This window comes from Pelodiscus sinensis, chromosome 2 (genome assembly GCF_052426305.1).
Source record: "Pelodiscus sinensis isolate ZL-2025 chromosome 2, ASM5242630v1, whole genome shotgun sequence".
Classification (NCBI taxonomy): Eukaryota; Metazoa; Chordata; order Testudines; family Trionychidae; genus Pelodiscus; species Pelodiscus sinensis.
The window spans coordinates 260,844,971-260,870,310 of NC_143053.1; the positions used below are offsets into that span (position 1 = coordinate 260,844,971).

Sequence of the window (25,340 nt, forward strand, 5' to 3'; positions counted from 1 at the left end):
CACCGCTTGCACTCCTTGGGCTGTGTGTGTCTGGCTCTGTCGCTGCAGGACTGCCCCTCATCACAGCTTGCACTCCTTGCGCTGTGTGCCTGGCTCTGTCTCTGCAGGACTGCCCCTCAGCACAGCTTGCACTCCTTGGGCTGTGTGTGTCTGGCTCTGGTGCTGCAGGACTGCCCCTCAGCACAGCTTGCGCTCCTTGGGCTGCGTGTGCCTGGCTCTGGTGCTGCAGGACTGCCCCTTAGCACAGCTTGCACTCCTTGGGCTGTGTGTGTCTGGCTCTGTTGCTGCAGTACTGCCCCTCAGCACAGCTTGCACTCCTTGGGCTGTGTGTGTCTGGCTCTGTCGCTGCAGGACTGCCCCTCAGCACAGCTTGCACTCCTTGGGCCGTGTGTGCCTGGCTCTGTCGCTGCAGGACTGCCCCTTAGCACAGCTTGCACTCCTTGGGCTGTGTGTGCCTGGCTCTGTCGCTGCAGGACTGCCCCTCGGCACAGCTTGCACTCCTTGGGCTGTGTGTGCCTGGCTCTGGTGCTGCAGGACTGCCCCTCAGCACAGCTTGCGCTCCTTGGGCTGTGTGTGCCTGGCTCTGTCACTGCAGGACTGCCCCTCGGCACAGCTTGCACTCCTTGGGCTGCGTGTGCCTGGCTCTGTCGCTGCAGGACTGCTCCTCAGCACAGCTTGCACTCCTTCGGCTGTGTGTGTCTGGCTCTGTCACTGCAGGACTGCCCCTCAGCACAGCTTGCACTCCTTGGGCTGTGGGTGCCTGGCTCTGTCGCTGCAGGACTGCCCCTCGGCACAGCTTGCACACCTTGGGCTGTGTGTGCCTGGCTCTGGTGCTGCAGGACTGCCCCTCAGCACAGCTTGCGCTCCTTGGGCTGTGTGTGCCTGGCTCTGTCGCTGCAGGACTGCCCCTCAGCACAGCTTGCGCTCCTTGGGCTGTGTGTGCCTGGCTCTGGTGCTGCAGGACTGCCCCTCAGCACCGCTTGCACTCCTTGGGCTGTGTGTGTCTGGCTCTGTCGCTGCAGGACTGCCCCTCAGCACAGCTTGCACTCCTTGCGCTGTGTGTGCCTGGCTCTGTCTCTGCAGGACTGCCCCTCAGCACAGCTTGCACTCCTTGGGCTGTGTGTGTCTGGCTCTGGTGCTGCAGGACTGCCCCTCAGCACAGCTTGCGCTCCTTGGGCTGCGTGTGCCTGGCTCTGGTGCTGCAGGACTGCCCCTTAGCACAGCTTGCACTCCTTGGGCTGTGTGTGTCTGGCTCTGTTGCTGCAGTACTGCCCCTCAGCACAGCTTGCACCCCTTGGGCTGTGTGTGTCTGGCTCTGTCGCTGCAGGACTGCCCCTCAGCACAGCTTGCACTCCTTGGGCCGTGTGTGCCTGGCTCTGTCGCTTCAGGACTGCCCCTTAGCACAGCTTGCACTCCTTGGGCTGTGTGTGCCTGGCTCTGTCGCTGCAGGACTGCCCCTCGGCACAGCTTGCACTCCTTGGGCTGTGTGTGCCTGGCTCTGGTGCTGCAGGACTGCCCCTCAGCACAGCTTGCACTCCTTGGGCTGTGTGTGTCTGGCTCTGTCGCTGCAGGACTGCCCCTCAGCACCGCTTGCACTCCTTGGGCTGCGTGTGCCTGGCTCTGGTGCTGCAGGACTGCCCCTCAGCACAGCTTGCGCTCCTTGGGCTGTGTGTGCCTTGCTCTGGTGCTGCAGGACTGCCCCTCAGCACAGCTTGCACTCCTTGGGCTGTGTGTGCCTGGCTCTGTCGCTGCAGGACTGCCCCTCGGCACAGCTTGCACTCCTTGGGCTGTGTGTGCCTGGCTCTGTCGCTGCAGGACTGCCCCTCAGCACAGCTTGCACCCCTTGGGCTGTGTGTGCCTGGCTCTGTCTCTGCAGGACTGCCCCTCAGCACAGCTTGCACTCCTTGGGCTGTGTGTGTCTCGCTCTGGTGCTGCAGGACTGCCCCTTAGCACAGCTTGCGCTCCTTGGGCTGCGTGTGCCTGGCTCTGTCGCTGCAGGACTGCCCCTCAGCACAGCTTGCACTCCTTGGGCTGTGTGTGCCTGGCTCTGGTGCTGCAGGACTGCCCCTTAGCACAGCTTGCACTCCTTGGGCTTTGTGTGCCTGCCTCTGTCACTGCAGGACTGCCCATCAGCACAGCTTGCACTCCTTGGGCTGTGTGTGCCTGGCTCTGGTGCTGCAGGACTGCCCCTCGGCACAGCTTGCACTCCTTGGGCTGCGTGTGCCTGGCTCTGGTGCTGCAGGACTGCCCCTCAGCACAGCTTGCACTCCTTGGGGTGTTTGCCTGGCTGTTGCTGCAGGACTGCCCCTCAGCACAGCTTGCACTCCTTGGGCTGTGTGTGCCTGGCTCTGTCGCTGCAGGACTGCCCCTCGGCACAGCTTGCACTCCTTGGGCCGTGTGTGCCTGGCTCTGGTGCTGCAGGACTGCCCCTCAGCACAGCTTGCACTCCTTGGGCTGCGTGTGCCTGGCTCTGGTGCTGCAGGACTGCCCCTCAGCACAGCTTGCACTCCTTGGGCTGTGTGTGTCTGGCTCTGGTGCTACAGGACTGCCCCTCAGCACAGCTTGCACTCCTTGGGCTGTGTGTGCCTGGCTCTGTCGCTGCAGGACTGCCCCTCGGCACAGTTGCACTCCTTGGGCTGCGTGTGCCTGGCTCTGTCGCTGCAGGACTGCCCCTCGGCACAGCTTGCACACCTTGGGCTGCGTGTGCCTGGCTCTGGTGCTGCAGGACTGCTCCTCAGCACAGCTTGCACTCCTTGGGCTGTGTGTGTCTGGCTCTGTTGCTGCAGGACTGCACCTCAGCACAGCTTGCACTCCTTGGGCTGTGTGTGCCTGGCTCTGTCGCTGCAGGACTGCCCCTCAGCACAGCTTGCGCTCCTTGGGCTGTGTGTGCCTGGCTCTGTCACTGCAGGACTGCCCCTCAGCAGAGCTTGCGCTCCTTGGGCTGCGTGTGCCTGGCTCTGTCACTGCAGGACTGCCCCTCAGCACAGCTTGCACTCCTTGGGCTGCGTGTGCCTGGCTCTGTCGCTGCAGGACTGCCCCTCGGCACAGCTTGCACTCCTTGGGCTGTGTGTGTCTGGCTCTGGTGCTGCAGGACTGCCCCTCAGCACAGGTTGCACTCCTTGGGCTGTGTGTGCCTGGCTCTGGTGCTGCAGGACAGCCCCTCAGCACAGCTTGCACTCCTTGGGCTGTGTGTGCCTGGCTCTGTCACTGCAGGACTGCCCCTCGGCACAGCTTGCGCTCCTTGGGCTGTGTGTGCCTGGCTCTGTCACTGCAGGACTGCCCCTCGGCACAGCTTGCACTCCTTGGGCTGTGTGTACCTGGGTCTGTCGCTGCAGGACTGCCCCTCAGCACAGTTTGCACTCCTTGGGCTGTGTGTGCCTGGCTCTGGTGCTGCAGGACTGCCCCTCAGCACAGCTTGCACTCCTTGGGCTGTGTGCGCCTGGCTCTGTCACTGCAGGACTGCCCCTCAGCACAGCTTGCACTCCTTGGGCTCTGTGTGTCTGGCTCTGTCACTGCAGGACTGCCCCTCAGCACAGCTTGCACTCCTTGGGCTGCGTGTGCCTGGCTCTGTCGCTGCAGGACTGCTCCTCAGCACAGCTTGCACTCCTTGGGCTGTGTGTGTCTGGCTCTGTCACTGCAGGACTGCCCCTCAGCACAGCTTGCACTCCTTGGGCTGTGTGTGCCTGGCTCTGTCGCTGCAGGACTGCCCCTCGGCACAGCTTGCACTCCTTGGGCTGTGTGTGCCTGGCTCTGGTGCTGCAGGACTGCCCCTCAGCACCGCTTGCACTCCTTGGGCTGTGTGTGCCTGGCTCTGTCGCTGCAGGACTGCCCCTCACCACAGCTTGCACTCCTTGGGCTGTGTGTGTCTGGCTCTGTCGCTGCAGGACTGCCCCTCAGCACAGCTTGCACTCCTTGCGCTGTGTGTGCCTGGCTCTGTCGCTGCAGGACTGCCCCTCAGCACAGCTTGCGCTCCTTGGGCTGTGTGTGCCTGGCTCTGGTGCTGCAGGACTGCCCCTCAGCACAGCTTGCACTCCTTGCGCTGTGTGTGCCTGGCTCTGTTGCTGCAGGACTGCCCCTCAGCACAGCTTGCACTCCTTGGGCTGTGTGTGCCTGGCTCTGTCGCTGCAGGACTGCCCCTCAGCACAGCTTGCACCCCTTGGGCTGTGTGTGCCTGGCTCTGTCTCTGCAGGACTGCCCCTCAGCACAGCTTGCACTCCTTGGGCTGTGTGTGCCTGGCTCTGTCGCTGCAGGACTGCCCCTCAGCACAGCGTGCACTCCTTGGGCTGAGTGTGCCTGGCTCTGTCACTGCAGGACTGCCCCTCAGCACAGCTTGCACTCCTTGGTCTGCGTGTGTCTGGCTCTGTCGCTGCAGGACTGCCCCTCAGCACAGCTTGCACTCCTTGGGCTGTGTGTGCCTGGCTCTGTCACTGCAGGACTGCCCCTCAGCACAGCTTGCACTCCTTGGGCTGTGTGTGCCTGGCTCTGTCTCTGCAGGACTGCCCCTCAGCACAGCTTGCACTCCTTGAGCTGTGTGTGTCTGGCTCTGGTGCTGCAGGACTGCCCCTCAGCACAGCTTGCGCTCCTTGGGCTGCGTGTGCCTGGCTCTGGTGCTGCAGGACTGCCCCTTAGCACAGCTTGCACTCCTTGGGCTGTGTGTGTCTGGCTCTGTTGCTGCAGGACTGCCCCTCAGCACAGCTTGCACTCCTTGGGCTGCGTGTGCCTGGCTCTGTCGCTGCAGGACTGCCCCTCAGCACAGCTTGCACTCCTTGGGCTGTGTGTGCCTGGCTCTGTCGCTGCAGGACTGTCCCTTAGCACAGCTTGCACTCCTTGGGCTGTGTGTGCCTGGCTCTGTCTCTGCAGGACTGCCCCTCGGCACAGCTTGCACTCCTTGGGCTGTGTGTGTCTTGCTCTGGTGCTGCACGACTGCCCCTCAGCACAGCTTGCACTCCTTGGGCTGTGTGTGCCTGGCTCTGGTGCTGCAGGACTGCCCCTCAGCACAGCTTGCCCTCCTTGGGCTGCGTGTGCCTGGCTCTGTCACTGCAGGACTGCCCCTCAGCACAGCTTGCACTCCTTGGGCTGTGTGTGCCTGGCTCTGTCACTGCAGGACTGCCCCTCAGCACAGCTTGCACTCCTTGGGCTGTGTGTGCCTGGCTCTGTTGCTGCAGGACTGCCCCTCAGCACAGCTTGCACTCCTTGGGCTGCGTGTGCCTGGCTCTGGTGCTGCAGGACTGCCCCTCAGCACAGCTTGCACTCCTTGGGCTGTGTGAGCCTGGCTCTGTCGCTGCAGGACTGCCCCTCAGCACAGCTTGCACTCCTTGGGCTGCGTGTGCCTGGCTCTGTCGCTGCAGGACTGCCCCTCAGCACAGCTTGCACTCCTGGGGCTGTGTGTGCCTGGCTCTGTCACTGCAGGACTGCCCCTCAGCACAGCTTGCACTCCTTGGGCCGTGTGTGTCTGGCTCTGTTGCTGCAGGACTGCCCCTCAGCACAGCTTGCACTCCTTGGGCCGTGTGTGTCTGGCTCTGTTGCTGCAGGACTGCCCCTCAGCACAGCTTGCTCCTCTCAGCTCTCTCCTTGCTCAGAGAGACTCAGAAATTCCCAGCTCACAGGGAGGACGGGGCCTGGCCTCTTGCTTTCCTCGCTGGCCTGTCCAACCTGTCAATCAGGCGGAGCTGGAGTGCTGGCTGCTTTCCATTGTCTCTGGGGTCTGTCAGTCTCAGGGCCCTGATTTCTCATGGACCCTTCCCCTTTAGATACTATGAGCTGGCGAACCAAAAGCTCCCACAGAGTTTTAGTAAGGGGCCACGAGGAGTAACAGTTAATTTGAGCTAAGGAGTTAGTTTGAATTAACTTTCAACTGCTGCATCTAGCCGCGGGCAGTTAGTTCGGACTAAGGGGGATTTAAAAATGGCAGCACCCGGGAACATGCAAATGAAGCCCGGGATATTTAAATCCCAGGCTTCATTTGCAACTCCGGTTGCCCTCATTTGCCTACCTAGCTCAAACTAACGATCTAGTGTAGACATACCCTCTCTCTAGCCTCTGGCTATTGTCTCTTCACACATACTTGTTACTTAATTGCCTTTTCCTTTTGGGCTATTGCCCTTAATTGATTGATTGATTCATTCAAAGAATGAACAGCAAAACAGAAAGAACAGGTTGTTGTAGCCTCAGTCCTGAGGGCCGGGGAGAGACCCAGCTCCAAATATTGGTGGAGCAGGGCCCCTGACTCTGACTAGTCCTGGAGCCTGGGCACCATATAACTCATATAACTCGCTGTCCATGCAATATGCATGATCTTGTGCCAAACCCCTGGAGACTGTTAAGAAATGTACCTGCGGACACACTTTATGTTCAAAAGCCTTGTGATACTGATATTTCACTGTTAATACTTGTAATTAGTGTTGGAGCATCTCACCTGAGAAGGGGCATTTCAAAATTGGTGTGCTATGTGAAAGGGGAAACTGAGGAATGGCAACTTTTCATTTTCATGGCTAAAAGCCAAGATGCCCACCATATGGTGAATAAGGATCCATACTTCATATCAGTGTTAATTAGATTTCAGACCATTGCCAAAGCTCTGAGCAAGGGCATTGTTGTACCCACTAATGGGTGTTGGGACCAATTTTTGTGCAAAGGGTACCCTATAAGGTGTCTAATGAAAGCTGTACTCTGTTGATTCTATATATGATACTTGCGTACTTCTGTGATTCTTGTATATGAAGTTATGGAATGGAACTTGTTCATGTATGTTAAAATTTTTCTATCTGGAAGTGCTAAGTGGGCGTGGACCGCCTACAGCTTATTCAGTAAGGGTATGTCTACACTTGCCCCCTAGTTCGAACTAGGAAGGCAAATGAAGCATACCGAAGTTGCAAACCAAGTGCAGGATTTAAATATCCCGCACTTGATTAGCATATTCGTGGCCAGTCGCCATTTTTAAAAGCCAGTCACCTGATTTAACTTGCCGCGTGTAGACGTGGTACTTTGATCGGAAGCACTTCCCTCGAATTAACTGTTACTCCTCCTGCAATATTTCAAATTAGGTAAACCTCATTCTACAAGGAGTAACGCCAAATTCGAAACAGCTATTTTGAATTAAGTTCTGTGTAGACACTTAATTCGAATTAGGGGGCCTCCAGCCCTTCCTAGGGAGCCCTGGTGGCCACTCTGGGCACAACCAGGAAAACTCCTCTCCTCTTCCCCATCCCCAGAGCCCTTAAAGGGGTAGAGTCTGGCTGCTGGGCATGTGTGAGCCAGAGGCCTGCATGCAGACAGCCAGACCTGACAGCTCTACACCCAGTGGCCAGATGATGAGCCAGGCAGCCAGCACCAGTCCAGAGTCCCCCGCCCAGTTTCCCAGTTCCCAGGGGCCAGCCAGGGGCCGTAGACAGCACGCTCCCACCTGGACTGGTGCGGAGGTCATGTACCTCATTGAGGTTTATGGGGAGGCCCCCAATGTCCATGATCTCCGCACCAGTCAGAGGAATGCCGACGTCTATGGCCGCATAGCGGCCACCGTGGCCCACAAGGGACACAGGCGCACTCAGGAGCAGGTGCACCTGAGAATAAAGGAGCAGGTGTACGCCAGGGCCACCAGGGGCAGAGCTGCAGCAGGGGCTGCCACCTGCCACTACTTCCCCGCCCTCGACCAACTCCTGGGAGAAAGGGCGGTCTACGCCAGCCCAGGGGCAGCGCACTGGGAGCTGAGTGCCCTGACCTGGGCTCAGCAGAGGTGTCACCACCAGCTGTCCCAGCACCGGAGTTGGCAGGGTCGTCCAGGGAGGCCACACCAGGTAAGTGCCAGCACTGTCCCTAACCCGGGGGTAAGGTGGGGAGGGAGACCAGGGACCGTGTGCATGGGTCATGCCTCCCACGGATCATGCAGCCACCTGTACATGTGCGACCAGGTGCCGTGCCACCCTTGGGCAGGTGGCTCCAGCTGTGTACCACACAGGGGCCGTGTCCCAATAGGCATATGCGTATGTCAAGAGACCTGACACACTCCCGACCTCAGGGCAGTACCCAGCAGGACGCCCTCCCTTCACACACCCCTTCTACACAGGGGCAGGGGACATCATCCTTCCCCCTCCCCCGCCCTGGCCACACTTGTCATGGGCAGAACTGGATATGCTGACCATGGCCTCTGTGCAAGCACATCAGCTCTGACGGTGCAGGGCACGGTTGCCCTCACCTCGCAGGGTGGGCTGGGCATCATCCTCTGCGTCCCCAGGGAGAACTGACCACTTCTCTTCTTCCTCTACAGCCGCACCAGCTGCTCATGTAGGGCGCACCACCCCACCCGGGACATGATCCCGCACCCACGGCTTCTCCGGACCACCATGGAGCAGGGATACTGAGAGGAGCACCTGCAGGCCCTGCCTTTTTCACTTTCTCCACACCACTCATGATTTTACAGATCTCTATCATATCCCCCCTCAGTCTCCTCTTTTCCAAGCTGAAAAGTCCCAGTCTCTTTAAACTCTCCTCATATGAGACTCATTCCAAGCCCCTAATCATTTTAGTTGCCCTTCTCTGAAAGTTTTCTAATGCCAGTATATCTTTTTTGAGATGAGACCACATATGTAAGCAGTATTCAAGATGTGAGCTTACTATGGATTTATATAAGGGCATTCAGATATTCTCCATCTTATTTTCTATCCCTTTTTTTAATGATTCCTAAAATCCTGTTTGCTTTTTTGACTGATGCTACACACTGCGTGGATGTCTTCAGAGGACTATCCACGATGACGCCGAGATCTCTTTCCTGATTAGTTGTAGCTAAATTAGCCCCCATTGTATTGTATATATAATTGGGGTTATTTTTTCCAATGTGCATTACTTTACATTTATCCACATGAAATTTCATTTGCCATTTTGTTGCCCAATCACTTAGTTTTGTGAGATCTTTTTGAAGTTCTTCACAGTACTTTGGTATTCACTACAATGAGCAGTTTAGTATCATCTGCAAACTTTGCCACCTCACTGCTTACTCCTTTTTCCAGATCATTTATGGATAAGTCGAAAAGGATTGGTCCCAGGACTGACCCTTGGGGGACACCACTAGTTACCCCTCTGCATTCTAAAACATTCCTACCCTTTGTTTCCTGTCTTTTAACCAGTTCTCAGTCCAAGAAAGGACCTTCCCTCTTATCCCATGGCCATGTAATTTACACAAGAGCCTTTGGTGAGGGACCTTGTCAAAGGCTTTCTGGAAATCTAAGTATACTATATCTACTGGATCCCCCTTGTTCACATGCTTGTTGACCCTTTCAGAGAACTCTAACAGATTAGTAAGACAGGATTTCCCTTTACAGAAACCATGTTGACTTTTGCCCAACAAATTATGTTCTTCTACGTGTCTGACAATTTTATTCTTTATTATTGTTTTAACTAATTTGCTCGGTACAAGCAGTCCCCAGGTTACGTACAAGATAGGGACTGTAGGTTTGTTCTTAAGTTGAATTTGTATGTAAGTCGGAACTGGTACATATTGTAGGGGAAACTCTAGCCAAACATTTCTCCAGAGCTCAGTTTTATTCTCCCACACCTCACTTCCCTCAGTCCTTTATTCTCAAGCTGAGGTGCCTGCTGAGAAAAGCCGCTCCGCGTCTCCCTGATCTGCTGGGGGGGGGGGCGCTAGCTTCGTTTCTCCCTGGTCTGTTGGGGGGAAGCAGCTAGTGCGGGGTTGCCTCACCCCGTTTGTAAGTAGGGATCTGATGTAAGTCGGATCCATGTAACCCGGGGACTGCCTGTATTGACATTAGACTTACTGGTCTGTAATTGCCAAGATTACCTCTAGAACCCTTTATAAATATTGGCGTTATATTAGCTTTCTTCCAGTCCTTGGGAACAGAAGCTTAAAGGATAGGTTACAAATCATAGTTGTTAGTTCCAGAATTTCCCATTTGAGTTCTTTCAGAACTCTTGGTTGAATGCCATCTGGTCCTGGTGACATGTTATTGTTAAGTCTATCAATTAATTCCAAAACCTTCTCTAATAACACTTCAATCTGTGACAAGTCCTCAGATTTGTCACCTACAAATGTGATAGAAATGTAGCCGTGTTAGTCTGGGGTAGTTGAAGCAAAATGCAGAACAATGTAGCACTTTAAAGACTAACAAGATGGTTTATTAGATGATGAGCTTTCGTGGGCCAGACCCACTTCCTCAGATCAAATAGTGGAAGAAAGTAGTCACAACCATATATACCAAAGGATACAATTAAAAAAAATGAACAAATATGAAAAGGACAAATCACATTGCAGAACAGAAGGGGGATGCGGGGGGGGGGGAAGGGGGAGGAAGGAAGGTAAGTGTCTGTGAATTGCTGATATTAAAGGTAGGGAGAGTGGGATGTTTGTGAGTTAATGGTATTACAGGTGATAATTGGGGAAACTGTCTTGGTAATGGGTGAGAAAGTTCAAAGTCTTGTTAAGTCCTTGTTGACAAGTGTCGAATTTTAACATGAATGACAGTTCAGAGGATTCCCTTTCAAGTGCAGATGTAAAAGGTCTTTGTAGAACACATATTCCTGCACATCCAGAAATATAATCTATGCTATCATGTGCCGAAAGTGTCCGTCTGCTATGTACATTGGACAAACATCTCAGACACATCGCCAAAGGATTAATGCCCACAAAACAGATATCAGACAAGATCACAAAGAGAAAACAGTTTCTTGCCACTTTAACCAGAAAGGACACTCTCTAAATGACTTAGCCACCTGCATTCTGCTACAAAGACCTTTTACATCTGCACTTGAAAGGGAATCCTCTGAACTGTCATTCATGTTAAAATTCGACACTTGTCAACAAGGACTTAACAAGACTTTGAACTTTCTCACCCATTACCAAGACAGTTTCCCCAATTATCACCTGTAATACCATTAACTCACAAACATCCCACTCTCCCTACCTTTAATATCAGCAATTCACAGACACTTACCTTCCTTCCTCCCCCTTCCCACCCCCCCGCATCCCCCTTCTGTTCTGCAATGTGATTTGTCCTTTTCATATTTGTTCATTTTTTTTAATTGTATCCTTTCGTATATATGGTTGTGACTACTTTCTTCCACTATTTGATCTGAGGAAGTGGGTCTGGCCCACGAAAGCTCATCATCTAATAAACCATCTTGTTAGTCTTTAAAGTGCTACATTGTCCTGCATTTTGCTTCACCTACAAAGGATGAGTCAGGTTTGGGGATCTCCCTAACATCCTCAGCCATGAAGACTGAAGCAAAGAAATCATTTAGTTTCTCCACAACGGCTTTATCATCTTTAGTGCCCACTGTCTAGGCAAGAGATGACCTTGCTCAAAGCACATTGCCATCATCTGAACTGAAACCTTTATGCGTCAGCTCAGACATTATGACTGGCTTTATACTCAGTGTCTCGTGGGATGATGGCCCTTTGCTCTTTTCTTCAGAGTTGGGCCAGCTGTGTGCATAGTGTGTCCATCATCTCCCCCACCAGGCTCCCAACCCCACAGGAGCCGCAGGCACAGGCAACCCCACAACAACCTTGTGCAGGAACACCTGAAGAGCCTCCATTCCATAAACAGGAACTTAGAACCAGACCGCCCGGAGTACCATGCTGAACAGAAGCCGGAGCACAATGTTTGGCAGCAACTGTCCTGGCAGCAGGAGATGATTTGCACAGCATACACCCGTGCCATCAAGCATACGGTTGCTGCCCTGGAGCAGTCCAACAACTGTTCCCGAGCACCCACTCTCCTCCCAGTCTTCCCCGCCCCCTTGCTTTCTCCTTCTAGCCCTCCTGGAGCCACCAAGGGCCCCACAAAGTGGATGGTGGGACCAGAAGAGACAGGCACCAGCCCCAGCCCCAGCCCTGATACCCTCCTCCTTCTTCCTCACCCTCCAAGGTTCTTTCATTTTCCCACCTTCCCCAGTTATCTAGTCCCCAAAATATAAAAGAGTTTATTATTTGAAACAAAAAGTCTTTTTTTGTCTTTAGGGGATAGGAGAGGGGAGGATGGAAAGGGAGGGCAGGGGAAGTGGGGGAAAGGCACAAAGGGATAATTGCTCAAAAGCCCTTGCCACCTCATGGCAATGGTAACTAAATGCAAAGATATTTGTAAATGGAGAGACATTGGTCTTTGCATTCTGTGGATGCCGCTACTCCCCACATGTTTTGGACCATCAGGGGACAGGAACCCACAACTTTGGAAGATCTGCCAGGAGTGACAGCACAGGGTTTGGTGGCCCTGGATGGTTGTGCAGCCAAAGCCCGGGTGGACTGCTGGCTACATGGCCTTTGCGTTGGACACTGACACCCTCTGGCAGTAATTTCAGGGGGAAGGTTTGATGGATCCTCCCTCCCCAGGGACATGAATGTACATAACTCAAAGGTGCTTTGAGAAATTATTTCATGTAGCCTACCTATCTTCATGGCACAATATGGGTCTCTTTATCTTACTTTGATGTATGTATCATTTGTGTGAGTAAAATTAGAGAAATGGAGCAGGGAATACTTTGTGGGTTTCAATGGGTGAATGAGAGACATGGAGGGTGGTACCCAACTGTTGAACAATCTCTTTTGTCGTTCAGCCTGAGCAGTGGTTGGTGGGGCGCAGCCTCAATTCTTTAACAAAAAGAATAGGAAAGCAGGAACCTGGGTCTTTGGCTGAGTTGCTGAAGGAAGGAGCCGAACACCCCAGGATGGGGTAAGTAACCCTGGTTTAGAGAGGCAGCTAGAAAAGAGGTTTTAGGGTGAGTTTGAAGAGTGTCACGATGAAGCTTATGAAGGACAACTGCAAAGTGCTCCACTTAGAAAGGAACAATCAGTTTCACACATGGGCTATGTCTATACTGGCATGAATTTCCGGAACTGCTTAAAACGGAATACTATTCCATTTTCAGTTTTTCCGGAAAAGGAGCGTCTACATTGGCAGGCTGCTTTTCTGGAAAAGCCCTTTTTCTGGAAAAACGTCTGTGGCCAATATAGACGCACTTTTCCGGAAAAGAGCCCCGATCGCCGGAAAAGACTACTGTGCTGTCTACACTGGCCCTTTTCCGGAACAGCGGAACAGCGGGACTTATGCCCGAGCGGGAGCAGAATAGTTTTTCCGGAATAGCGGCTGATTTTGTACAGTAGATCATCGTTGCTTTTCCGGAAATTCAAGGGCCAGTGTAGACAGCTCGCAGCTTATTCTGGAAAAGTGGCTGATTTTCCGGAATAAGTGGCCCAGTGTAGACACAGCCATATAGAATGGGAAGCAACTGTCTAGGAAGGAGTACAGCAGAAAGGGATCTAGGGGTTATAGTGGACCACAAGCTGAATATGAGTCAACAGGGTGACAGTGTTTCAAAAAAACCCAAACAAGCAAACATGATTCTGGGATGCATTAACAGGAATGTTGTGAGCAAGACAGGAGAAGTCATTCTTCCGCTCTACTGTGCTCATTAGGCCTCAGTTGGAGTATTGTGTAAAGTTCTGGGATTCACATTTCCACCCTGAGGGAAGGATCCTTCCAGAAAGATGTGGAGAAATTAGAGAAAGTCCAGAGAAGAGCAACGAGAATGATTGAAGATCTAGAGAACATGACCTATGAGGGAAGGCTGAAAGAACTGGATTTGTTTAGTCTGAAAAAGAGAAGACTGAGAGGGGACACGACAGTGGTTTTCAAGTATCTAAAAGGGTGTTACAGGGAGAAGGGGGGAAGTTGTTCTCCTTCGTCTCTGAGGACAGGACAAGAAGCAATGGGTTTAAACTGCAGCAAGGGAGGTTGAGGTTGGACATTAGGGAAAACTTCCTACCTGTCAGGATGGTTCAACACTAGAATTAATTGCCCAGGGAGATTGTGGAATCTCCAACCCTGGAGATATTTAAGAGCAGGTTAGACAGACACCTGTCAGGCATGGTCTAGAATGGTGCTCGGTCCTGCCGTGAGGACAGGGGACTGGACTTGATGATCCCTCAAGATCCCTTCCAGTTCTAGTGTTCTATGATTCCATGAAGGCATATCCCATTGCTCACCAGACAAAGCACTGGGCCTCCCTCATAGTGCAACACATCTGGTTCTGGGCCTCTTGAAGAAGTATTAGAAATGACCCCTGAGGACACTTCCACTACCTGCTGCCGGCGGCATTTGAATCTGCATCTGTCAGCAGAAGGAGAGAATGTGGTGGAGGGTGGGGTTATTACAGCCCAGGGAAAGGGAGCTCAGGACAGAGACCTCTCCCGAGTAAAAGGAAAAGGAAAAGTTTTGCATTGGGGACGAAGGGAGCAACAAAAGAAAACACCAGCAGTATGTCCAGACCCTCCAGCTGTATGAACACCCCCCAGTACCAGACCTCTCTCTACTGCCACTTGGGCAGTGGCCTCATACACCAGGAAGACCAGCAATATGGCCAGAAGCCCAACCACGAATGCATGTAGGTCTCTACATGGGGTAATGCTGACAGGAGGAGGCAATGATGGGAAAGGGACCATAGTCACAGGGGACGGCATTCTGGGGTGTCCAGAGCAGATAGCAAGGCAATGAGCTGATGGGTGGCAGCTCCATGGGGTTGGGTTTTGGGGGGCTGGGGAATCAGTTGCCTCAGCGATTGTGCAGGGGCTAGTAGGATGGGATAAGAAGGGAAGCTGAAGTCAACATCTGAGCTGCAGAAGTGGGGAGAGACACCACCATGGGAGCTCTGTGCAGGGCTCTTCCTCCTCTTGATCCCCTGGTCCTTCCTGCCATCAGCGAGGGCTTCTTAGAGTTTGTGCCTGCTGAAGGCACCATAGCAAGTGTAGCAGGGGTCCCAGAGCCTCCCTCTGGGCCTGCCACTGCCTCAAGGGTGGGCAACCCAGCAGCCACAGAGGAGCCTGTAGCAGCAGAGGTGGATGGGAGAATGAGTGGGGACAGGGTGGTAGGAATTTCCCAGGGCAACCTCCTCCCTCAGAAACACCTGCCATGGGGAAGGAAGGAAGAATGGAAACAACCATTAGGAAGGAAGAAATCATATGGGAGGGTGGGAAGAAGGAAGGGGATAGAAGGATCACCACTCCCCCACTCTCTTTGGGCTGGAAGCAGGGCAAGGAATGCACCAACAAAGGCGAGGGGACAGGATTAACAAGGGACACAACTGCCAGAAAAGGGTGGTGAGACTGGCTGCTCTGGCAGTGCGAGGGAAGAAAAGGGGAAACTAAACTACCATTAACCAAATGATACAGTGGAGGAGAAATGGGAAGAAAGAAGGGGAATCTTAAGCACCTAATGAAAGAAAGAAAGAGGGAGGCCATGTGCACAGCGGTGAGAGGAACCAATGGGAAGGGAGAGCAAGTAGCATGGACAACCTGCTGCGGAAAGGGGGGAGCAGCCAGACACTGCCATGGAAGAAGGACAGGAGTGGCCAAGGATGCAGAGTAGCAGGCCTACAGCAGCTGCTGTAAGACCCAGAAGAGCAAAGTGTGTAAAGAGGAAGTGATGGGGTTAAGAATTGAAAAAAAGCCCCCAAGCAGGGGGAGAGGGCAGCTAAAATGTGAGTGCATTTAGGATCCCCCATACCAGCCACACCAGAAACCAAGATGGGAAAAGTGACCTTGCACATATCACCCCCAGGATCCTCCAGCAAGCTGTGAAGGCCCCAGGGGCTTCCAGGAGCAGTCCTCCTGCCTCCTCTTCACCAAAAGGAAAGCAGCAGCAGCGATGTGGAGCTTGGGGCCTGCAGCAGCAGCAGCATCGAAGAGATTCCAAGAACACTAAGGATGTGTCTACACTAGGAAATTATTTCAAAATAATAACTCCCAAAATAACTATTTCAAACTAGCGTGTCCCCACTACAGCGGAGCCTCCAAATGAGTCTGAGGCAGGCTCCCCTGATGTGGATGTGCTACCTCAACTTAGAGGCCTAGGAAGCGCTAGGGAGAAATTCCTGTGAATAATTCTGGGGAATCGTAATTTCAAAATCGCAGCAGTAGAGCTTCCACACTAATGTTATTTCAAAATAGGAACTATTCTTCTTCACAAGCAGGAGTTATTATTTTGAAATAACAAGCCCATTATTTGGAAATAATTTCAAAATTACAAGCTTGCTGTGTGGATGCTAACCTTGTCATTTCAGAATAAGAGGGGTTATTTTGAAACAATTCCCCAGTGTAGATGTGTCCTATACGGAACTGAAGCACCAAGGATGGAGACAATCAGGTACCTACCAGTGTTCCCTGCTAGCCGTGTTCTTGTATGGACAATCAGGAGAGAGTCCAGTGCTGCCCACTTGATTGGTAGAGCACCTACAGCTAGGATTTCTGCTTCTCCTAGTGGTGCACATTCACACATGCCTCAGGTACATAAAATTCATTCCACACATGGATGGAAAAGATTAGAAAGAACACTGATACCTTTCAACAAGAATCGTCAATAATTTTATGAGCGTGTCTAAATGACTGTATCTCAATAAATCAGGAATTTACATTCTAAATAACAGTTACAGGAAAGTAGTGGAGAGACATTGTCTTACTGGCAGTTGTAGATAACGGACAGAATTACGGGCCTTGAGAGACATTATCGACCCTTTTATCTTTAGTTTTACTTTCAGGTTTACCTCTGTGTGCTGTATCACCATGAGTCTCACAGGGGTTGTTCATGACTTTCTCCTTTAGATAAGCTGCACCAATGGCATCTAATGAGTCATTTGGTTCTATTGCACAGCCATATTGCAGAGGAGTTAATTGATGTAATGGGAACTGTACGAGACAGAACATCAGGAATGGCTGCCCGTCGCAGGGAGCCATAGCCTGTAATACCTCTGAGGCTGGTATAGGGGGCTCTGTCTGTGAGGTGGAGTGTTTTCCATATAAGGGCATGTAAATTAATAATCTTCCCCTGCTCGCTCCACCCATTGCAGTAACAGATCAGCCAGTGGGCTGACTGGTGCTCAGGCCTGCTACTCCACCCACTGCAGCAAAAACCAACCTATGGGGTGATAAGTTCACAGGCAATAAAACAGGCAGGCAGCCCCTCTCTCACTGGGGATTCGCATTGAGTGAACGCCTGGCCTGATCACCCAGACGCCTTGCACCCCCCGCTCTTGAGTCTTACTGAGCGTACTCCGAGTTGGTCGACCCGAGTGGAGACAGTTTATGAGCGTGTGACCGGTACTTGTGTTCCTGCTGTCTCCAGAACTGGTATAACACCCCCCCCCCACCATCATCCCTATCCTAATTGATTTTTTAGTTGTCCTTATTGCTTGCCAAGTGACAGTGGCTAAAAAGTTACTAAGTTAGTTTATAAATAGTTGTGGTTTAGATTTTTTACTGTTTCCTTGTATAAAGTTGTGTAAATAGTCAGCCCTATGGATAATACCAGTGTTAATTCAACTGTTCCTAACCCCTGGGCAGTTATTGGGAATTATTGTGATTTAGAAAAGCCTCAGGGAATTGTTTTGTGTTGTCTGGCAATCTGTTTAATTTTTGTTCTGATGATTGTCTGGCGCCATCAAAATAAAATCAGTTTGTGCTTTTTGAAACCCCCAGTTGTGGTCTCATCCTTTCCGGCATCCCTTCGAACCTCGTGTATTACGGGGACTGACATGGCGTCACGAACAGGATGCCGGAACCCCGGAGACCATGACAACTCTGATAGTTGCCCCTGGGCTAAAACTGAGACCCCAGGTTCTGAGGAGGATCAGTTTAATCATTTGCAATACCACCTCCTCTGTACTCGACAGCGCGAAGGGGCCCCTAACACTTTTGACTGGGTCTGTGTCATAGGACACGGCCATGATTGTAGGACCTACACCATTCCTTTGGGGTTGAGTGATGTGGGCTGCTTGCTAACTTGCCATCCCACCTTCAGGGCCACCCCGGCCGATAATAGCCTTCAACCACGTCTCACTCAAGTGGGTGAGACAGCCCCTAATTCAAACCCTCTTAGCCTCTGGAAAGAGGTGAACAGGGTAATTAAACTCTGTGGGGTAGCCCCCTCCATCTTGGCCCCCGAGCCAAGAGCCCCACATGGATCACCTGCACACCACCTGTTAATAGGATTGGTCCAAAGGTTAGATGGGATAAAAAAGGTTAAAAAACTACGCCCCGATTCTTATAAATCAGAGGATGTTCTGGCTGCCATCTGCAATACCCTAGCAGCAGCCCTTGATAAAGTTACCGTCTACCATGGGGCCATTACAAATTGCGCCCGTGGGGTGGCGCACTCGCAGTCGGAGGGAGAACCGGAGTTTTCCCCTCAGGCGCCAAGGACGCCTCCTTTAGATACACAACTTCCTCCCCCATACCAAGGCTCTCATGACCCACCAAACATTTACCCTGGCTTGACTACCCTGAGTTCAACCATACCCACAGCTCCCGACCTGATTGTACCGGAGGCCCTCCCTGTGACTGTAACCCGATTAAAAATGGATGGTCAGGGGAATACCTCTCAGGTAACTGAGACCCGCCCCCGAACCAAGGCGGAAATGAAGGAGTTCATCACAGATACTGCCCGACGTCCAGATGAGCCTCCTATAATCTGGGTAGGGAGATTAGCCTTGGAACAGGGGAGTGACTGGGTTGACCGGGAGGAAGCCTTAACGTTAACCCGTACCGGGAGTTGGTCGCGGGGCCTTATGGGGGGAGTATTGGCAGCGAATAATCATTGGCCTGTAACGGCCGCAGCTGCCGCGCACCTGCAAATACAAGGGGGATTTCGCGCAGTACAGATGCCACCTGATTGTGTGAATAACTCCACTACCCTTATGTACGCAATCGCTGGGAGTTCTATTCTGCTCTGGGATCCCACCGCACACCCCCTCAACTTAACTAACGTTCAGACGGTAGCACAAAACCCATTTCGTTTTGTTGATGATCCCACTCGGAATCCCATAGAAGATGCGGCTGTTACCCTAGCCGTGGACAACAGCCCTAATCTAGACACAGGGGCTCTTCTGTGGCTAAGGGGATACACAGGACAACCTATTGGCCGACTATACGACGCTGTAGAGAGGGTGAAGTGGGCAACACTAAAGGCCGCCCTACTTGCAACCCCCTCTACTCTGGTGAAAGGGTCCAAAATGGCGCCCAAACCCAAATACCCCGAGCGTTCGTTCATCGAGCGTAAGATTTTTGGATTTTTATTGGGTAAGGGACTCACCAAGGAAGCTATTAGGAAAATGAATAGTGATCAACAGAAAGACTTGGCTGTGAAACTGGGGTGGGAAGATCGCCCTATTCCCCCGCAGCCAAAAAACGGGGAGAGGCCGAGTGCCTAGCGGTCACTCGGCCTGATTTAAATGACCCTCGACCCTATCAAAACCTGACTACCGAAAACGAGACAATTATCCCCTTTTTGTTAGACACGGGGGCACAGGTATCCATCATCCCCCCCGATATGCCCCACACCCCCACTGGAAAGATAGTCTTTGTACAGGGATTAAATAGCATTGAAGCTCGTCCGGAAGTTAAAGTCCGGGCCCATCTTAACGGGAAGGCTGTTACCTTTACTGGTCTCCTGGGAAACACCCCCCTTTTGGGAGTGGGGGAGATACGCCGCTTCCGATTGGCACAGCGGGTGGTCGAGGCGTTGCCTGTTGTGATTGCAAAGGGCAATCGACCCCACCAACCTGTGCTGCTAAATGCTACCCCATGGCGATTCTCTCCCATCCCCACACCTGAAAGAGGTCAATCGAGTATTAGGACACTATTGAACCACCTTTTAAGCCAGGGCAAAGTCCAGCAAATCCCTATCAGTAAATATTTGTCACCTGCCTGGGGAGTCCCAAAACCCCATAAACCCAATGAGTATCGAATGGTCATTGATTATCGGGCCGCCAATCGTCATATCCAGCCTTTAGCCTTTGCGGCTCAGTGGGACATCCCCTCTATAGAGCAGATTTTGGTAAATAACAACTACCAATGGGGCTGCACTTTAGATTTGAAAGACATGTTCTTTCAAATTCCCCTGCATGACCCAGAAGGAATTTTAAATTTTGCTTTTGAAGGAGGCCTGTACCAGTGGAACGTTTGCCCACAAGGGTACCGTAACTGCCCAGCATGTGCTACTACGGCCCTAGCAAAAACTTTAGAGACCATTTTAACTCTCCCTAAAGTTCGTACAGTTCATTATGTTGATGATGTTTTGATATGTGGGTCCGATCCCCTTGATGTCCAACGGGTCACAAACAGTGTCTTAGAAGCCCTTAGCTTTGATGGATGGGACATTAATCACCAGAAAAGTGCTACCACACCCTCTCAAACATTTCAGTTTTTAGGATTTAAAATTGAAAGTGGTTGCCTCCAACATCTCATGTATCACCCACTAACTAGTCCAACAGAAATAGGATCTGTTCCCATTAAAAAGAAGGTACAGCAGCTATTAGGTATTGTAAATTACCATAGCCAATTTCTCCCCACAGACCTTCTAGGCTCTCTGGCTGTAGTTCAGGCTTATGCGAAAAACACTCGCAGGCCATGGACCACAGAGGCAGATGAGGCAGTAGCTACATTATCCCGTTGGTTAGGGTCAGCCCCCACCCTATATCGATGGAATCCTTCAATTCCAGTCGTAATAACTTTTGCAGTTACGGCCACACATGTAGCCATTTCTGTGTCCCAAAATGAACGGCCTGTATACCACCAAGCAAAGAAGCTGTCTGGACCAGAGCACCGATATGGTGCAGTGGGTAAAGCTTTGCTAGCAGCTCAGTTAGCTTTACCCTGGGGCGAAATGGCTCAGCCTAGCCTCCTCAAAGGCCCCCATGCAGAGTTAATCCCATGGCTTACACTTACTCCAGCTCCTGATTTTCAAGGCAACGCCAGTACCTGGCAACGCCTCGTGTACGGTGTCCAACAAAGCCTAGGTCTTTGGCGATTTCAAACTCAGGGATCTGAAAGAACTGGTAGCGAAGCTTTAGCTGAAGTAGCTGGCTATCAGCCATGGATTGTGGCCGATGGGGGAGGCTCCCCTACCCCATGAGCTGGAATGTTATGTTCTGTATGTGATTTCTTTTATCCCGAGTCTCTACCCCTGACCGATTCCGCTCAGAAGGCCGAGGCTCAAGGAGTTTTGCTAGCTGCCACCCATCTCGCAGTCATCCACCCGACTCGTCGAGTAGTTTTGGGCCTAGACTCCAGTTACTGCATCTCAATTTTAACTGGAGAAGGGACTCCTATAGCCCATGAAGAGATCTGGGAAAAGGTATTTGAGTTAGCTACCCGAACCAAACAGCCATGGTTCGTAGTTCATTGCCCCTCCCATCGTGTAGATAGTAATCCCCTCCATTTCCACCTGGATACTTTACTTAGAAGCCATAGTTTTGAGGGTTCAGGTAAGGACCATTGTGATGTTTTTTATGCAGAACCTAGTGATGTTGATCCCTTTACTCAGTGGTTACATGAACAGTGGGGTCACTTACCTGGTCGCGCCTTACATTCTGTAGTGTCAATGCAGTCCAATCAGAAAGCTGAGGTTACCCGACAGCAATGCACTGAAGCAGTTTGCCGATGCTTTAATTGCCAACAAGCACGAGCCCTTAATCGAAATAAAATAACTACGGGGGCATATGATCCTCAGTATTTCTCTCCAGGGGAAGTATGGCAAGTCGATCTTATTGGTCCCCTCCCAGGAGCCAAACAGTTCCCAAAAGGTCTTGTAATAGTGGACCTAGGAACTCGGCAGCTTTTGTGCTACCCCCTACGTAAAACTACTGCCCCTGCGGTTATCACAGCACTCATGCAAGCCATAGCTGCCTGGGGTCCACCCACGGAAATTCAGTCCGATGGAGGACCACCTTTTACCAGCCAACATCTAGCCCAAGCTGTGTCTCAGTGGGGGATATGTCTTCATGTCCATCTCCCATATCACCCACAAAGCAATGGGGTTGTGGAACGACGTATCGGCATGTTAAAAAACCAGCTACGGGCTGCATTGGGAACTCCTGACTTTAAAGGATGGAGTAGAGTCCTATCCCAAGTCCTCATTTCCTTGAACGAGGCATATTCTAGATGGCCGGAAGTTAAAGCTAAGCCCCGGCCACCATGGAAGCCACAGTTCACAAACTCTCAACTTGTCTGGGTAACCATTCCCAATGCCAAAGGATCTCGTAACCCAGTCCCAGGTGCCATTCTTAATTCCGGTCAATTTCCTAACACCTATCATGTCCAAATCGAAAACAACAAACAACCTACGTTAGTCCATCACAATTGGCTTTCTCTTCGATCTTAATTAGCCCGCCTTGAGGGCGTTGTTTGTCCCCTTTTTGTTTTTCAGGTACCAACCCATTCGAGCCCCCCACCGGCTGTTTGACTTCCGGAGCCGACGAGAACCATCAAGATGGAAAAAATTTAAGTCTGCCACTGAATCTTTCGTTTGGGAATATGTTACCAAATGTCCCGCAATCTCGAAGCCCTCACTAATTTGACCGCTGAAGGGTTTCGACAAGTCGATTTGGCTCTTACTGTACTAGCTCATTATGCCGAAAAGAATCGTCTAATGATACAGGTTATATTGCAGAAGGACTTTTGTATGGCACTCAAGGACCTTGACCCCAGGTTTAAGGACCAATACCGTTTGCGTTTCAAGCCCGGGTGGAACAACGTTTCAGCCATCACCCAACAGCTGACCTCACTTGCAGTTCAGATTCGCGAACAGCGGGAAGAATGGGACTGGTGGCAAACAAAACTTTCCTCTTGAGGACTGAGTACTTGGGCATCCACCATTAAGCAGTGGTTGATTGTATGTGCTCTTGTGTTACTAGCCTTTTTAGTGGGCACTGCTGTTGCAAAAGCTCTTATCCACAGAGTTGTTTCCGCTTTCCCTGTTACTGTTGCTTACTTTTCCCTTTCTCCCCTTTCTGAAGACAGCAGCTCACCAGAACCTCAATTTACCCAATTGGCTTCTTGCTGATTACCCTTACGTGCGCTTTCACCTTAGGCAACCCCCTTACCGCTTGCTCCGGACAGCCACGGGGGCATGTCCGAGACAGAACATCAGGAATGGCTGCCCGTCGCAGGGAGCCATAGCCTGTAATACCTCTGAGGCTGGTATAGGGGGCTCTGTCTGTGAGGTGGAGTGTTTTCCATATAAGGGCATGTAAATTAATAATCTTCCCCTGCTCGCTCCACCCATTGCAGTAACAGATCAGCCAGTGGGCTGACTGGTGCTCAGGCCTGCTACTCCACCCACTGCAGCAAAAACCAACCTATGGGGTGATAAGTTCACAGGCAATAAAACAGGCAGGCAGCCCCTCTCTCACTGGGGATTCGCATTGAGTGAACGCCTGGCCTGATCACCCAGACGCCTTGCACTCCCCGCTCTTGAGTCTTACTGAGCGTACTCCGAGTTGGTCGACCTGAGTGGAGACAGTTTATGAGCGTGTGACCGGTACTTGTGTTCCTGCTGTCTCCAGAACTGGTATAACACCCCCCCCCCACCATCATCCCTATCCTAATTGATTTTTTAGTTGTCCTTATTGCTTGCCAAGTGACAGTGGCTAAAAAGTTACTAAGTTAGTTTATAAATAGTTGTGGTTTAGATTTTTTACTGTTTCCTTGTATAAAGTTGTGTAAATAGTCAGCCCTATGGATAATACCAGTGTTAATTCAACTGTTCCTAACCCCTGGGCAGTTATTGGGAATTATTGTGATTTAGAAAAGCCTCAGGGAATTGTTTTGTGTTGTCTGGCAATCTGTTTAATTTTTGTTCTGATGATTGTCTGGCGCCATCAAAATAAAATCAGTTTGTGCTTTTTGAAACCCCCAGTTGTGGTCTCATCCTTTCCGGCATCCCTTCGAACCTCGTGTATTACGGGGACTGACAGGAACATCGCTGGAGAGATTGTGAGCGTTGGCGATGGGGCTGAGAGTCTGTAAATGAGTTGGCTGGCCCCATGTGCCTTTGCTCTTGCGACTGGGGTGATGGCCTTGCTCTCACCTGCCCTTTTCTTGCCCTCTTCCAGGCCCTGTGGAAGGCCCCACACTCTTGTTTCTCCAATTGTGGTCCTGTTAGAGGTCTGGCTTCATTCAGACAATAAATCAAAAGTAAAATCTCAGAGTCCCAAAAGGCTGTCCCAAGTCCTGGCTCCTACCTCAGAACATGGGGGGTGAAGGTTTCCTTCACCTAGGCCCTTTCTATCTATGCCAGGGCCAGGGAGCACAGCTCTCACTCCAGGGCAGGACCCCACTCCTGCCCCTATTATAATGAACTCCACCACAACCTGGAAGATGGTGCAGACCTTCCCTACCCCTCATGGTGGACTTGGGGCTGGAGACGCCCATCATCACCCAGCCAGGCAGGGGTCCCCACCCAGAAGGAGGAGGAGGAGGAGCTGGAGGAGAAAAATGACAACCAGCACCAGCACCATCATCACCCTCGAGCCGGTACCCCCGGGCCAAGACATCTATCAGGCATCCTCCTAGGCTGGGGAGGGATCAGCAGATGAGTGCTTTGATTTTCACACAGACAGGACAAGGGCAGCTGGTGCCAAGGGTCTGGGGTATGATTGTCACTCGGCTTTCTCGGCCTGGCCCTCATGCTGCAGTTTGTGCATGTGGATGCATGTGCAGTGGTAGTCTGCATCACACTGCCCCAGGAGGCAGCCATGGGGAGGCCACCCACACTTCTGAATCCAAGGTGGAGAACGCCCTCGACATCCTCCCACCACCAGACACCGCAGAAGGAGGCTGGGGACTAGGGCACACATACACACACAAAGGGTATGTCTACACCACCTCCCTAGTTCGAACAAGGGAGACTAATATAGGCATTTGAACTTGCAAATGAAGTCCAGAATTTAAATATTGCGGGCTTTATTTGCATCTTCCCATCCAGGCACCATTTTAACTCCCCTTAGTCCGAACTAACTGCCCGTGGCTGCACGCAGCAGTCAAACGTAAACTCGAACTAAGTCCTCAGTTCAAGTTAACTGTTACACCTCGTGGAATGATCAATGATCAAGCGATTTGTCTCCTGCCATCCTTCTCCAGGCTCTGACAAACAGAGGCCAAGGACACCATTTCTATCTTCTGGCTAATAGCCTTTTATGGACCTAAACTCCATGGCTGTGTCTAGACTGGCAAGTTTTTCCACAAAATCATCTAATTTTGCAGAAAAACTTGCCAGCTGTCTACACTGGCCGTTTGAATTTCCACAAGAACACTGACGATCTCATGTAAGATTGTCAGTGTTCTTGCAGAAATACTGTGCTGCTCCCATTCGGGCAAAAGCCCTCTTGCGCAAATCATTTGCGCAAGAGGGCCAGTGTAAATAGCAAAGTACTGTTTTCCACAAAAAAGCCCCGATCGTGAAAATGGCAATCGGGGCTTTTTTGCAGAAAACCGCATATAGATTGGCCACTGACGTTTTTCCGCAAAAAGTACTTTTGCGGAAAAGCATCCTGCCAATCTAGAC

At 51.7% G+C, this 25,340-nt stretch overlaps 1 protein-coding gene across 1 annotated transcript in view; it reads right to left on the minus strand.

The window, feature by feature from the left end:
• The window catches only part of LOC142825158 (GTPase IMAP family member 7-like), a 132,373-nt gene extending 111,502 nt beyond the window's left edge, over window positions 1-20,871 (minus strand). The window contains exons 1-3 of the mRNA XM_089776029.1: window positions 20,723-20,871; window positions 13,994-14,117; window positions 7,428-7,559 (exon numbers count right to left, since the gene is read on the minus strand). Coding sequence (XP_089632155.1) covers window positions 7,428-7,559; window positions 13,994-14,117; window positions 20,723-20,871 — 405 coding nt within the window. The remainder of the gene's footprint in view (window positions 1-7,427; window positions 7,560-13,993; window positions 14,118-20,722) is intronic.
• Window positions 20,872-25,340: the final 4,469 nt, after the last annotated feature.